Genomic DNA, 15,914 nt, shown 5'->3' with positions numbered 1-15,914 from the left:
CAGTTCAAATCCATACTGTGTTAAATCTCAAATTAGCATTAAGTCTTCTCATGGTTTATTCTATAATCATGTGCTCAGGTATGTTTAAAAATTTGACCTTCACTGTCAGACATGAGTTAGCAGCAGCTGCTGGTGGGGGCCTGGAAGTCCCTTCATGCAGGGAGCATTCCCTTTCTGGACTGAGGATTTCTGGTTGCTGTTTCTGACTTCTTCCATTATTCAGCTTCTGGCTGTCAGTCATGATGCAGTCTCTGGGAAGGCTTATCCTTTAGCAGATCCAGATCTCTAGATCCTGTTGCAGAAACAGGATTTCGATATCTTTATTTTGACTATTTCAAAGCAGTTGAAGTGCTTTAAAACTAGGATTTTGGCAAGCCACGAGCAGCTTGAGTCTGGTGTGAGTTCTAGTTGTAGGTCAACTAAAACATCAGGATTCACTTCCTGATGGTGAACTGAGGCAGAGGGTATCTTCCTGTGATGGGAATTCTGCATGTTTTCTCAAGGTTTCCCTTAAAAAGCTGCAAAAAGAGAAACTGTCAAATACTCAATATGCTCCCAAGTCAGTGTGCAGCACAGGCTCACCAGATTCATACACACAGTAAAGCAGCACCAAAGGCAGCATTAAACAGCAAAAGGCCTTGAGGTGCAGGATGGCCAACGTTTACAGGGGAAAACATTCAGAAAATTAATAGTCTCCAGTTGAAACACTGAACTGGATCAGATCTTGCTACTTCTTGTCTTCCTGTCTGAAAAAGTTCTGGGCATAAGGTTGGGATTCAGATTGAGGTGGCAGTTTGGTTGTGGCTGATCAAGTACCTGGACATGGACATAAGGGACCCGATTTTTGCTTTGGCTGTTGGGAATACTTTGGTGTTTACAGGAATGTCTTCAAAATCTATCTTGATGCTTTTTATTAATGTAACAAAAATATAAATCCTAAAGAGCTCTTTAATGGTACTTAGTTCTGTAAAATGTCATGTTTGTGCTTTTGAAAGAATGAATTGTTCTGGAATTTTCAACAAATAGTGTTTTGTTTTCTGAGTTGAAAAAATGCATTGCTGAGGCAGTGGTTTGTTCTTAGTTGTTAAAATAAACATTCAAACTTATTTCAGGTGGAGGAAGTTTGGTTTATGGAAATGTGAAGATCTAAACCTCACTGAGGATTTTTTTTCGCTTTGCAGATTTATTGTAAAATGTCCAATGGTTATGAAGATCACATGGCTGAAGATTGCAGGGATGATATTGGTAGGACAAATTTAATTGTGAACTACCTTCCTCAGAACATGACACAGGATGAATTACGGAGTCTGTTCAGCAGCATTGGCGAAGTGGAATCTGCAAAACTTATTCGGGACAAAGTTGCAGGTATGATTTAGTGCTTCAGAAATTGTCACCTTGTGCTAGACTGTGTGAGCAAATACTTGATTGAATACAACTTAATCTAGAATTACTAAATACTTGTGTGTGTAATCAAACTATTGACATGTGTGCCTGGAGCTCCAGTAATGCCAGGATTGGGTACTGGGAGGATGCAATCCTCAAGGCTAAGTTAATTACTATTGTGTGTATGGCTAAGAATTCTAAGAAATACAGTTCCCATATTTGAACATTAATAGACAGGTCTAAAACTAGTTTAGATTTAGTCCCTGGCTGATTTATTCTTCTTGCAGTCTGAGTGTTTTTGATTCCACCAGAGCTCTGAATATAAAAACAAACCTTTTGTTCTGATTTTGATCAGTAAAATAGAGGTGTGCTGGAGTTCTGAAGTGGCTGTAGGTCTTACCACTGTTCCAGAATTTAACTTGTAAGTTCCTTAAATAGGATTAGTAGTAGTAGCTTTAAAATATGAGAGGAATGAATTGTTCTGAGAACGTTTCCTTGAAGCAAAACAAATGCTGACAGAGCAACTGCTTCTGTATCTGTGTAGTTGCAGGAGGTTTTAGCTGCTCTCTGACGAGGTTTTAATCCTTGCACTGTTAAAATACTTCATTTACAAGTTTTGGTTATTCTTGTTCAGAATTTGAAGAATCTTGGATTCAGTGAGAGCACTTGGTTGTTTCTGGGGGGGAAAAAAGGCAGCCAGCTGGTAACTGGCTGTGCCCTGGTGTGTGCTGGTAACTGGCTGTGCTCTGGTGTTTTCAGTTAACTGGCTGTGCCCTGGTGTTTGTTCCCAGCCTGCAGCTCAGAGCAGTTCTGTGCTGCACATGCTCAGTGTTGTGTTTCAGAATCCAGCGATACTGATCGTTATCTAATCCCTAACGGAGACTCCCCAGTCTGTGAAAGCTGCATGGGAGCTGCTGGAATGCATGAGAGCTCTTTGTGCGTCATCTTCAGTGCTTTATTTGCTTGAGAGTACCCATGAGAACTGAATAATTAAAAACTTCAGAATTTCCCTTCCGAGTAGCCTCTCTGATTTCCATGCCTCTGCCTTTCCTGATATCTTACAGATGAGGTATCTTGTGATGTCTGTGTCGCTACTTAAGGGATGTATATGTTCAGTCATGGTAAAACAGTTACATAAATACTGATTTCTTTGAATGTTTTGGTAGGTGAGTGTTTGTCCCAGATGTTGTCATGTGCTTTGCAGCACTCAGAAGTTGAGGCTTGCTCTGAAGGCTGGTTTTGCAAGGAATAAGATCCCTTGCTTAATGATAGCAGGTCGTAGCTGACCCACACCTTAGACTGTAAAATAGGCACAGAATCACCTGTGTGTGGGGGGGAAGATATTTTCAGTGGGAATCAGGAGACCTAATCAGTCTCTGAAGTTGAGACCCTGCTTCACAGGTACCTGGAGCATCAAACACTCCGGTGAAGTCTGGTTAGCTTTAACTTGGAACAGACAGTGCTGGGTAGTTTAAAGTCCAGAACATACACTTGTGTGCTCAAGGTTGTTCTTAACCTCAAGAATGAAAAGTAAAATTGCTGTTATTGTTGCAGAGAGCCCTTGAATGCCTGTGGATAGAACATTGGCTCTCCTCTAAAGTGGTTGCAGGTGCTGGATTCTGTGTGGCTTCTGTGGTCACGCCACTGAATTTTGTTGCTACCTAATTTTTCTCTTGCTTGCAACACTATTAGGAGCAGTTACCAGTCATCTCCATGCTTACTGAGAGTTCTGGAATATCAGTGCCAAAGAACTGGCTCCTTCTGAGCCATTTTTTCTTCTTGCCTTTGTTTCTGCCTCTTAATGTTCACATTATATTCTTTACTCTCAAACTCTCTGTTAAACACATGGATGTGCAGCAGTTCCTGAACAGAAAAATCCTGTGGCACCGTTCTGCTTTTCTTGTGCCTCCACTTGAATTTCTCTGACCCTGTGGCAGACAGCAGGAAACTGGAGCTGCAGAAAAACCTGTTCAGCTCCCTGACCTTGGTTTCTGGTCAGATAAGTCATAATATTGGCATGTGAGGGAGAGTGGGTTGAGTGGCCTGGGCAGGAGGGAGGGAACCTTTTGCTTTTGTTTGAGTTAGACTTTTCAGATCAGTTTAGTTCTTTTCAATGAAATCATAGCTTTTTGTGCCCCCATAAAGTTTTAATAATCAGCGTATTTTGTCTTTGAAGTTCCCTTTGTTTGTGTTTGCAGAGTTAAAATCAACGTTTAGTTGATAATGCCTGCTTTTTGTAAAACATTGAGTGATACACACATTTCTTCTCAATTTATTGTTTGTTAATGAAACGTGGGGCAAAAAATACTTCTGCTTGGAATGCAGTTTTCATGACTTATTGAACTGGCATAAGCTGTCTGGAGACTGATTACCGGGATTCAACAACTGATTTGAAAGCCAAAGTTTGGGTTTGTTTGAGCAAAATATTTTATGATGATCATTGCATATGTTGTTGCGTTTTGCTTCAAATGCAGCAGAGTATTGAGCAATCTGTCTTCCCTGTGTTAGGTTGTGGTTATAAAATATAGAGAAGCTCCTTGAAGCCTCCAGACTGCCTACCCTTTATCTCACTACTGATGAGCATTACAGGAGATGAAAGTAGCAGCAAACCATAGTGTCAGTTCACATTCCTTACCAGGAACTATTGGGTTTGTGTACATATGGGTTATAACCATTGATAAAGGTGTGATGTGTGTCTGGTTTGTTGTTTGACACGTGACAGTTCTTTTTCTGCTTTTTTTTTCCCTTGTTTTCAGTAGCTGTTCAGAGAAACTTGTGCACAGTAGATGAGCATTAGAAGGCTGCAGGGCTCCTCCTGATCATACTGGAGGAATAGAGTGCTGGGCTGTGCATTCCCCAGCTGGTGTAGTGCACTCCTCACTCCTCAGCACTTCCAGCTATGGCTTTGCTTGACTGTGATGAGAGAATCAGTACTGGGGGTCAGCAGGCAAATACTGGATCATTGCTGTGCTGCTCACTGTACTTGTGTTTATGGAGAGTATGTTGGGACATCCAGGATTTTCATAAGAGAATTCCAGCATTCATTGGACACTGTTCTTTCTGTCAGATCTTAACTGAGCCCCAGCCATGCCCTGGGGCTTTGAACCCTAGGGAAATGTTAGAAGGCTGATTCTCACTTCCCAATATAGAATGGCACAGTGTCCAGGCTGCAGTGTAACTTTTCACTGGTGCATCTTCTGGCCTGTCATGATGATTGCTGAGGTCTGTGAGCAGCCATTGACCTGATCCATCAATTAAATCCTCTCTTCCTGGGGCTCATGAGGCTGAGAGCAAGAAGCCTGGGTTGGTCCAGTAGCCCTGCAGCACTGACTGCAGACACAGCAGGGCCAGACTTGTACTCAGCACTGATTCCCCGTGCAGGGATGTGTGTATGATGCTAAATCTCCACTTCCTTGGAGCAGCTGCCTCGTGCTGGAGATGATCCAACAGAAGAAATCTGTCTTGTGCTGTATTTTGCATGGTCAGTGTTTCACTTTGCTGTAGCATCCAGGTTCTGGGGTCTGGGTTTCCAGCCATTGTGCTGGGCTGGACTCCTCTAACAGGTGAGTTTTTTAAAAACACTCCTCCTTCAGTACCTGTTAATGTAGGAATGCAGAACTCTGGGCCTCTCTGGGGCTGCTGAGTTTCTTGCAGCACAGATGCTTCTGCTCAATAGCTCTAAATTTTCCAGGAGAACCTGGTCATCTCTAGCCTGCTGTCCATGCAGCTGTGCACAAACTGTTAGTCCTTCTGGACCAAACTCTGAAGCTGACAGTCATGTGTGTTTTAGCTTCTCTGTCTTCCCCCTTACTCTGCTGAAGTATTTATAACTTTCAAACCTGACTGTCCTAAAGCTCTGAAAAGGTAGAATTAAACTGCTTTTTTTGGTGGAATTATTAAAAACAAAAAGCTGCCAAACTCATGTGCTATGGCAGCGCATGGTAATATTAAAAATAATATTCCTTATTGGAATAATTGTGTGAGCTGTGGGATGCTTCCACCTGTGACATTGTATGTAACTGTCCTAAGAGTGCATCAAAACAACCACAAAGCTGTGTTGGGGAGTTTAAACTGGGTATGAGAAAGAGTTTCTTCCCCAGAGGGTGCTGGGCACTGCCCAGGCTCCCCAGGGAATGGTGCCAGGGCTGCCAGAGCTCCCGGGGTGCTCAGGGTGGGGTTGTTGGGGTGGCTGTGCAGGGACAGGGGTTGGAAGGGCCCCACAAAGACCATCAATCCAACTGAGAATATTCTAGGGTTCTATTCTAGGATTCTGTGAAGCTTTTTCCCCATGTGTTTATGGTCTCAGACTTCTTTGGGGTCTATTTATTGCTCCTGACACCATATCCCCACTCAGAGTCCCTGGTGCCAGGTTGCTGTGCACACCTCATTCTGTGAGGGCTCCTTCTGACAGTGATTGATTTTTGGGAAGGAGGCATCCACCTTCCTGAGGGTTCCTGTTCCTTGCCTCACCCCTTCTGCACTGCCTGAGCAGGGAGTGTTTTCCCTCTGGTACTCACAACTGCCTGCTCTGATCCTGCCACTGTTCTAATCTGTCTGTACCTGTCGGCTCCCCAGACATGGCCCCTCTGTGCAGAGGCTGCCAGGGAGGCTTGGCTTTGCTCTGCCCTCTCTGCATGTGCAGTGTCACTGTGGGTTCTGGTGGAGGTCACTCAGGGGATCAGCAGCTGGCGAGTGAAGGGATCTCTCCACTGCTGCTGGCAGGTGTGGAGCAGAAGGGACATTTTGGGGTGACTTGTTAAGGTTTTATGCAGGAATTTGGGGTCCATCTCAAACATTGCTGTAGTGATGGCTCACTCTCTGCAGGTGTGCCTGGGACATGTTTCTTACAGGACCAAAAGCAATCACTTTCACATAGTTGCAGTTCCTCAGGAATGGACATAAAGCTTTACCCTTTCCCTGCCTTTTTCTTCTCATGTCTTCTCTCAGACATGAAGACTCGTTCTCAGAAATGACACAACTAAAAGAGATGAGTGTCCTTGTCCCTGTGAGCTTTTCAAGCAGAAAGGGGAGGAGGATTTTACTGCCCAGCTGTCAGGTGCTGCAGGGTGGTGAGTGGCTCAAGTTCATGTGACAGGGCAACTACTCATTACACCAGTGCTGTGAACTCAGTCTAGAAATGGAATTCTGAAGTGTTCTTGTTTGTGGAAAATATTTAAGTATTCTCTTTGACTGAAATAGTTTCCTTTTGCATGCAAAACACCCATGAAATTGTTTATGCAGGTTTGCTGTTAACTGTGGAATTGGAATGCATCATTACCTCTGGATTTTTTTTTTCTAGCTCTTTAATCACATTTGGTGGTATGTGATTTCTCTAAATGTGCATTCAAGAATGCCTTGTGGCAATGGTTAACTTAATGAGAAGTGCAAATGTTTTGCAGACAAATTGCCCAAATACTGGAAATGTGAACACCAGCTTTGCCAGCTCCACTTAATTCCTTTTGTCATAAAGGTGGCCACATAAACTGCCTCAGAGGTAGTAACTGAGTTCTCTCAAGGGTATAGGAATACAGTTAACCTAAATCAGAGAATTCTGGAATATCCTGGATTGGAAGGGACCCTCAGGGATGATCAGTGCAGCCCTGTCCCTGCCCAGCCACCCCAACACCCCCACCCTGAGCACCCCCGGGAGCTCCTGCAGCTCTGGCAGCCTTGGCACCATTCCCTGGGCAGCCTGGGCAGTGCCCAGCAGCCTCGGGGGGCAGAACCTTGCCCTGAGCTCCATGCCAAGGCCTGGCAGAGCTGCAGCCCTTGCTGGGCTCCTGTCCCTGTGCCAGAGCAGAGCTCAGCCCCTGCCCCTGTGCCTGCCCTGGGGAGGAGCTGCAGCCCCCGAGGAGCCTCCCCTCAGTCTCCTGGGCTGCAGCTGAACCAGCCAAGTGCCCTCAGCTGCTCCTCAGCCCCTTCTCCTCCAGACCCTTCCCCATCTTTCTAGCCCTAAAGCTTGCCTGGGTTCTTTCAGAAGGATCAGAGCACAGGCAGTAGAAGCAACAGCTCTGGCCGCAGTTCTTGGGCTCTGGGTCTCAATATTTGGGGCATATCTTGGGTTTTCAGTGGATTTCTGATGCCCTTGTTATGACCCAGAGTGCTGGCTGCTGTCAGGATGGGATTGCTGCAGGACAATCAGCTGGTTGCTCTGAGCTTTGTCCGGTGTGCTTGACCTAAAGGAGGTTGAAGTTTTTGTTCTGGTTGACCCCTGCTTGGGAACAGTCAAGCACTTGTTTAGGTGTTTCTGAAGCCAGGTCTGTGTACCAGTCTGGCCTAGAGCAGAGCTTCCAGAGCACTGTGAGCAGGGACTGGGCACTCTGCTGTGCTTAGCCCATGTGCACTCGGGACTGCTGGTGGTGTGCTGTGGTCTCCAGCAGTTGTGGCAGCACCTGTTCCTGGAACAGCAGAGGCCTTGGCAAAAGAAAAGCTGCCTTTGCTGGAAAGGATGGTGGAGCTGTGCAGGGAGTGCCTGGGGCCTCTCACCCAGGGCAGATGTGTTCTCAGTGAGGAGGAGCTGTGTCACCAGGTGAAGGGCCTTTGAAAACCAGTCCTTGAGTTTGGGGTTCATCAGCAGCTGGAGGGGAGCCTCTGGTGAAGCTCCAAAGGTTTGCCATGCAGGGTTCTGTTATGTTGGTCAGTGAGCTGGCTGATGGCTCTGTGTGCCCTGGGGTGTGCAGTGATGCCACCCTGGGGGCGGTGCCTGGGCACTGCTGGTGGTGCTCCCGCTCACAGGGACCCTCAGTGTTCCCTGGCAGCTTTGAGGCAGGGCTGGCACAGCAGGCAGGGACTCCCTGCAGGTTTGGAGTGTCCTTCCACTGTCTGGACTCACTGGGAGGGTTAAATACAACCCTCCTTACCATGCAAGTCACAAAGGCCAAGAGAGCTGTACAGACCATTCCATGGCTCTGCTTCCTTTGCTCTTTTTTTTTTTTTCCCTTATGAAGCCATACAAACGAGCTATGTAGCAACATCTTTGGTTGTGTTCTAATAATTTTCAACATGCTTCTAGTGGGAATTATTTTTCTACATCTTAAAATACTGTCATTTTCTTCCAGTGGAGCAGCTGTAGTGTAAAAGTTGGGTTCAGCTCAGCCTGTCACTGGGGTGACAGCACTTGCTGAAGCTTTTGTACTGTAATGTTTGCAGCTAAAGAAGTGTTGTTATTTGAAAGTTGAAGTTTCTTCCTCAAGAGAAGGACGAAGTGAATTTTTGAGCCCACAGCATTTTGAACAGTCAGATTTTTTTGTTCCAACAACAGGTGAACAAATTTGGTGCTGTTTAAAGAAATGATATCTTCCTCCAAAAAAACAAGCCTGTGGTATTTCTGTACAGTTTTGGGCCTGGTGTTTTCTGTTTTCTTTTCACTTCACAGAATCTTGGATGGTGGCAGTTCATCTGGAAAAGGAACCCTGAAGCAACTGAAATTAAATCTCAATAGAGAAATGTTCTGAAACTGAGAGAAAGGAAAAAATAAAAAAAGAACATATAGAAATGATAATTATGCAGAGGGGCTTTGTGAAATAAAATTAATTACTAGAAAGCCCCCACCCTTTTGTTTTCAGGATTTAAAGCTGTTATGGTTGAATTTTTGCAGTATTGTGGAGATGGTGAGATCCCTGTGAGCTCTCTGAACCAGGGTTGACAACAAACTTTTCTCAAGTTAGCTTTGTAGCTGTTGACTTTTTCCCAAAGAGGTATCTGAGTTGTTTGTATTCATCTTTGTTTCAAGGCAAATATCACTGATTTTACGCAAGAAGGAGAGGAAGCTTTATGTGTAATTTGTAATGTTTTTCTGAATTGTTTTGAAGGTCAGACTTTCCAAACCAGCTAAATGTGCTTTTGCCCTTAAACTTTTATAAATGAGACTCTTCATTGTTGAGCTGTGAACTGAAACAGGGATTGTGTGCTAAAGCCAGGGGAGGCAGTGGGGACACATTTTGGATTGGAAAGTCATTATCAATATAAGTAGATATTTCTTTGTTTCCTTGCTAGGAAGGAAACAGTTCCTCTCTGTTGCCATCGAGTGTCTGTTCAGTAAGATGTGCTGCTGTGAAGCCTTGAGCACAAGTGGGAATTGGCTTAGTGTGCAGTGTGGGTCTCAGTCACAGGAGCTGCCACAAAGCTGGGTTCAGGTCCTGTAGAAGGAGGATCCTGAGCTGCTGCACAGGCTGACAGAAAAGGGTGAAACATTGTGGAAATGCTGAAATACAAGCCTAAACGTTCAGCTCTGTACTCTGTGTAGGTGGAGCAGGTGCAGTGATTGCCCTGAGGTGCTGGAGTGACTGACCCAGCCCTGCAGGAGCACAGGGCTCCCCAGGTTCGGCACAGCCCTGGGCTGTTTGCCCCCAGCCTGACACACACAGGACTCTGGGGGGTTTCAGGGACTGAATTGTGGGAATTGGAAAAACAGAAACTTCCACAGACACTGAAAGATTTGATCTGCAGCCTTGGGAGAAGCTGGGATTGATGTAAAAACACAATACACAGACATTAAGCAGAAAAATAATAAACTTATGTTTCTGTAGTTATGCCTTAAGTAAATGAGAAACTGTACTGGGTAAGATAGTGAAGGGTTTATAATGTAGGGGTGTGGTTGTATAGAGTAAGCTAAAAGTTTAGAAGTTATATTAGAAGCATATGTGTATATGTGTGATAATAGCCCATTGGATAAAAGTATGCACAGTGCAGCAGAGGTAAGTAAAGGTGATAGGTTAGAAAAGCAAAATAAACCCTGTGGCAACGGTCTATTGGTTTAAAAAGTTATATATTTTCTTGTAACAAAGAACTTGTGACTACTTTGAGCTGTGGTCGACTGCCTGCTCCTCTAAAATCTCAGCCTCTAAGACTGATGTTTATCTGAGCAATAAATTGTTCTTAGCCTGACAATGGTCCCATCCCTTCATTAAAAGTAGCAAAAATGATACCAAATGATAGTTTTGGGCAGCATTTATGAGTTAACTGGAGATGAGGCAGATGAAAGTGTTTCAGAATGATTAACTGTTGCTTCAACAAATTCTTTGGGTAAACAAAAAATATTTGCTTCCATTTGACGGAATATTTTTGTTAGGCAAAGTAAAAGTGAAATTTACTTTTAACTGCTTCAATACCTGCACTGAAGCTTCTGTACTCAGTTCTGTCTCCAGCAGTGTGTTTGTGTGTTTTTTGGAACCACTGTGTTCACCACAGCACAAATGGTTGTGTCAGAGACAGCAGCTGCTCAGTGATGGGGCAGGTGAGAGGACATCCCTGGACTGTGGGCTAGGGGACTGGATAAGAGAAAAATTTTGGTTCAAACTATGGGTCTTAGCTACAGCTTCATGTGTTTCCAGAGTAGCTGAGATGCATAATCTATACCATTAATGAAGGATTGAGTGCAAGGCTGGAGCCCCTCTGCTCTGAGCCAGCCTGGCACAGCTGGGCCTGCTCACCTGGACAGGAGAAGGCTCCAGGGACACCTCAGAGCCCCTTTTGGGGCCTGCAGGGGCTCCAGGAGAGCTGCAGAGGGACTGGGGACAAGGCCTGCAGGGACAGGACACAGGGAATGGCTCCCACTGCCACAGGGCAGGGCTGGGTGGGAGATTGGGAATCAGGAATTGTGGAATCCATCCCTGGAATGGATTTCCCAGAGCAGCTGTGGGTGCCCCTGGATCCCTGGCAGTGCCCAAGGCCAGGCTGGGCAGGGCTGGGAGTAACCTGCAATATTTCAAGGTGTCCCTGCCCATGGCAGGAGTTGGAATGAAATTGTCTCTAAGGTCCCTCCCAACCCAAACGACTCAATAATTCCATAATTTCCTGTATTTAAAAAAACATACTATGAATTATATGCTAGAAGTTATTCTGCTTATTACTATCTAGTTTGTGATGATGGAATTTGATCAACATAGACATGGAATGGAAAATCATGCCCTTAATTGTTAGTTTTGAAAATTGGTCATTAAATACTTCAGATGTTTGCATACAAACGCAGAAATATGTTTTGACATAAATCCTTCATGAGGCTGCTTTCTTTTTGATGTAAGGACACCTTGCAGTATGAAAACAAAAGCTGCTGAGGATGTACCAAATAGCAGGTCCTTGGCTCCAGAGCCAGGTGTTCTGTCTCGTGGCTGCCCAGGGTGATGCCCTGTCCCTGTGGGCACTGCTGGCTCATGCTCCATACCCTGACCCCGGCTCCTTTTCCCTAGAACAGTCTCCAGCCAGTGAGTGTCCAGTCTGTTGTGGCCAGGGTGTTTCTCCCCGTGGTCAGGGCTCTGCATCTGTCCTTGCTCATTCCATTTGGTGTTCTTGGCCTGTCCTCCTGTCAGCCTGACCCTGCAGTCTGGGACAGGTCCCTCCCGGCCTGGTGGCATCTCCAGTCTGGGTGAGTGCACGTTCCCATCGCCTCCTCCACACTGTGCATCACGAGGGGAGCTGCAGGTCCCAGCAGAGACCCTGCAAACTCCACCAGCTCCAGGCACACAATTGAGGGGGAGGGGGAGTGTTTTGTCTCTTTTGAAGATGGATGTGGTGCTTTCCTTCCTTCTTCCAATTTCCTGATCATTGAAAGGTGAAGCAGTTTTGGCAGGCACATGAGCCTGGTGCCTCATCACCATGAAATAGAGCCCATTTCATCCCCCCATGGATTTGACTGGGACCAGTTCACTCAACCAGTCAGTCCCTGGAGTGAAGAGCCTGTCAGACTCTGCAGGTGAGGTGAGGCACAGAAAGCATCCCGTGCCCCTCTGCTCAGATCACATATTAAATCTGCTGTCATACTTGCAGCCTTGTGCTGCTGGAACGGCAACAGAATATTTTCTTGTTACCCTTGATATAATTCTTTTGTTTCTTTCCATTCTTTCCAAGTCTGAACTGCATTTGAGCTCTGCCATTCCTCAGACACAGTGGGCAGTGTTTCCAAATTCCTCCTGTTGTAGCTGTTACTCCTTCTATCTCCTGTGCTCTCAGTTTCCCTTGGAGCTCTGCCATGGCTCCCTGCTCAGCCAGGCTGCTCTGCTCCCCCATCTGTGTGTGTTCCTGGCTGCTGGAAGCAGAGGATGCTGTGTGTGTGCTGGGGCTCACTCTGCAGTCAGGGTGCAGTCTCTGCCAGTCCTGCCTTGCTGCACTTCCCTGTCAGAGCCCTCATGGGGAAGTTTGTGCAGGATGGTTGTGGACTGATGTGATTGTGGAGCCCTGGTTGTACAACAGTGTAACTGTGCTAAAGATGCCCGCAAGGCACATCTGAGCACTTTAAACTGTTCTAGTCCTCAAACAGCTGCTGCTTTGAATTCTGCTGATGCCTGGTATTTTTGTGGTGCTCCTCGATGCATTCACACCTATTTAAGCTCTCTGGGTATCACTCCTGGCAAGGTTTGTAAAGCCAAACAAAAAACTCAAACCCAGCTCACGTCCTCCAAAAACTGATTCCCAGTTCAGAAAACAAGTTCTAAACTAAGTTGCCATCATGCTGAGGTGCACTGACATAACAGGAGCCAGGTTTGATTTTGGGGTTTCTGTGGAGGACAGGAGGGGAGGATCTGAGTTAGCTGCTCTCAGTGAAGTGTCCGCTGTGTATCAGACTCCTCAGTGAAGCTGGAGGTGTCAGCACTGGGCTGGGAATGAGGAAGGAGCTGGTGACTGAAGCTGTGTGTCTCAGGAGCTGGGAAAGGAAGCAGGGACATGGACAGAAACCCAAGTGATGCATGGAAAGAAAAGCAGTGCCCTCTCTCCTGAAAGGGCCTTTTATCATGGAAACAAAACTTGATTCTTTCTGCTGAAGGAGTGTAGTATTTTGCTTAAAACTAGGTTTGTAGTTACTTTGTTAATTATTTGTGCAAATAAGGACCTACTTGTTGCTCTTTTTTAGCTTTCTCTCTTGAGTGAATATATATTTATGTATATGCAAACTTTTAAATTGTCCACTAAAATATTTTGAAAACTGTTACATCACCAATTTCTTTTGTGCTGCAGGTTTCTATAGCAGGCAGGGAACATCAGGAGAAAGCAAAACTTCCCTCCTTGCCTGGGGTAAACACTTGACAGCAGTCATAATATTGTGTAAATGCCAATTCCTTATATATTTCCTGTCATCCTCAGCACAGAGGTAGATTGTTCTGTTTTGGAGTAAAATGAGGAAGCAAAGAGCATTCCTGCACGGGCATCTGTGAGGTGGACATGTCCCCTGCAGTGACAGGGCTGCTGTGTGTTGGCCCAGCCTGTGCAGAGATGACACCAGGCACTGAGAGGGAGGAGATGGCTGAGGCTGGTGCTATTGGGTGTTTTAGAGCAATGTAAGTTAACATATGTTCTCAGTCCTGAATGGATTGGGCTTTTCTAGCACTTAGGGACTATAAGGGCATGTTATACTACTGTAGTTTAAAGGGGGTAAGTACAGATGAAAAGGGATGGTCTACATTCTAGATTATTGTAGAGAAATACAGGTAAGTGATAGTCTTACCTATTGTCAGGTAAAAGCTATAGGACTGTAGTATTGGGGTTCAGTACAAACTTACAGTCAAATGCCTGGAGGGAATGTGAGAATGAACCTCTGTGATCCTGCCACTTTCAGAGCCGCCTTCTTTTAGTCAGTGTTTGTTTGGGTAAACTGTTACATCCCTGCCCCCTCACTTCCCAGGATATTTAACTTGTTGGATAAGGAATAGTCACTGAAGAACCTGTATAAAACTGGAAGTGAAAAAGATGCAGAGTTTTGCTCTGACAGAAACAGAAAAGAAGGCCAGACAAAAATGCTACAGTTGCTGTTATGGCACTTTGGGAACAGACACTTGGAAGGATGTGTGTGAGGTCCGGGATAGGACTTGTACAGGAACAAGTGGACACAGAATATGTACACCTGAGTTTGTAAAAGGGAAGCCTTGGTAGGATGCTGTAGAATGTGCTTCCAGAGTGCCTGGCAGGCTGCTTTTAGTGTGGGCGTGTGCGTGTGTGTGTTAGGGCACAGTTTCTGATTCCAGGACTGGGCCCAGGTCATGAGGTGCCTTTTTACTCCTGGGTGTCCGTGGGGTTGCAATTCAGGTCTGGTTTATCCTGTGTATAAGTAACTTAAAATTCCTTGTCACTGATCTCAAACCGTGCATGACCACATAACTTGTGTGATGCTTTGGAAGGAAACAAAGGAGTGTGGGCAGCAGGGGAGAGGGGGGATTCTGTCTCTCTGTTCCACTCTGGTGAGACCCCACCTGCAGAGCTGTCTCCAGCCTTGGAGACACCAGCACAGGAAGGACATGGACCTGCTAGAGTGAGACCAGAGGAGCCACGGAGATGCTGCAAGGGCTGGAGCCCCTCTGGAGCCAGCCTGGCAGAGCTGGGCCTGCTCACCTGGACAGGAGAAGGCTCCAGGGACACCTCAGAGCCCCTTTTGGGGCCTGAAGGGGCTCCAGGAGAGCTGCAGAGGGACTGGGGACAAGGCCTGCAGGGACAGGACACAGGGAATGGCTCCCACTGCCACAGGGCAGGGCTGGGTGGGAGATTGGGAATCAGGAATTGTGGAATCCATCCCTGGAATGGATTTCCCAGAGCAGCTGTGGCTGCCCCTGGATCCCTGGCAGTGCCCAAGGCCAGGCTGGGCAGGGCTGGGAGTGACCCGGGACAATGGGAGGTGTCCTTGCCTGGGGCAGAGAGTGGGATGAACTTGTCTCTGAGATCCTTTCAAGCCCAGAGCATGCCATGATCTACAGTTCTGTGCCTGCTGTGTTCTCTGGGAACTTGTTGCAAGGGAAGAACTCTCAGTGTACTGAAGACAACATAATAGATTCATGAGTGGAATCATTTTCTTCTTCACCTGTCAGGAAAACAGTCCCCCAGTCCTCCCCAGTGCAGCATCCATGCAGGCAGTGAGTCCTCCAGGGCTCACTCTGGGTCACACTTAGAGGGATTAGTCTTGTTTGGGGTATGTTTCCCTGGTCTTAAAGGGCCCATTTCCATAATTTTTATTAGTACCTGGTTCTCTTCAGTAATTTGCTGGAATATTCATGTTTATGTGACTTTTGAGACAGACTGAAAATATCCATAAAGCAGCTGTTGCTCTGAGCCTTCAGAGCAGGGCTGGACCTGTGAGAGATGGTGGATCCTTCTCATCATTGCAAAAGTCATTGCCAACTCTCCACCTAGTATCTTTTCCCTCTTAAGCTTACTTTTGTTTTCTTAGTCTGGAGAAATAAGGTGCACAACATTTTTCTAATTGTTCAATTACTCATTTTCTGGATCAGAGGTAAATAATCTCAGCAGGTAAGTGGGTGGGAACCAACTGTATTTGATGTCGATGACTGACCACAATAAAACAAAAGGAATGTTATAAAGGAATCACAGCAATCATGCTGTGGGGACATGTTGGACACATTGATCAGAATTTTGCAGCTGTTGTCTGTAGGTCTCCAGAGGATGGAGTTAAATCCTGCTTGGCTGGCACAGAGCAGTTTGCTGTTAGTTGTGTTCTGTGTCTGGTGTCACAGAGGCTGATTTGGAGCTGCTTTAACACCAGGTCTCTAAGGGAACAGGATGTTGTTTCTGTGTGAGGCTTGAACACAGGGGAT

At 46.0% G+C, this 15,914-nt stretch overlaps 1 protein-coding gene across 2 annotated transcripts in view; it reads left to right on the top strand.

Moving 5' to 3' along the window:
• Positions 1 to 15,914, top strand: part of ELAVL1 (ELAV like RNA binding protein 1) — a 47,239-nt gene that overhangs the window by 9,116 nt on the left and 22,209 nt on the right. For both annotated transcript variants that reach the window (XM_074528779.1, XM_074528778.1), the window contains exon 2: positions 1,182 to 1,365. In XM_074528779.1, the coding sequence (XP_074384880.1) occupies positions 1,194 to 1,365 (172 nt within the window). In that variant the 5' untranslated portion in view covers positions 1,182 to 1,193. The remainder of the gene's footprint in view (positions 1 to 1,181; positions 1,366 to 15,914) is intronic.

Source organism: Zonotrichia albicollis, chromosome 29, assembly GCF_047830755.1.
Source record: "Zonotrichia albicollis isolate bZonAlb1 chromosome 29, bZonAlb1.hap1, whole genome shotgun sequence".
In the NCBI taxonomy this organism is placed as follows: Eukaryota; Metazoa; Chordata; class Aves; order Passeriformes; family Passerellidae; genus Zonotrichia; species Zonotrichia albicollis.
The sequence above is the reverse complement of the archived record's forward strand: the minus strand, read 5'-3'. Positions and strand labels throughout refer to the sequence as shown.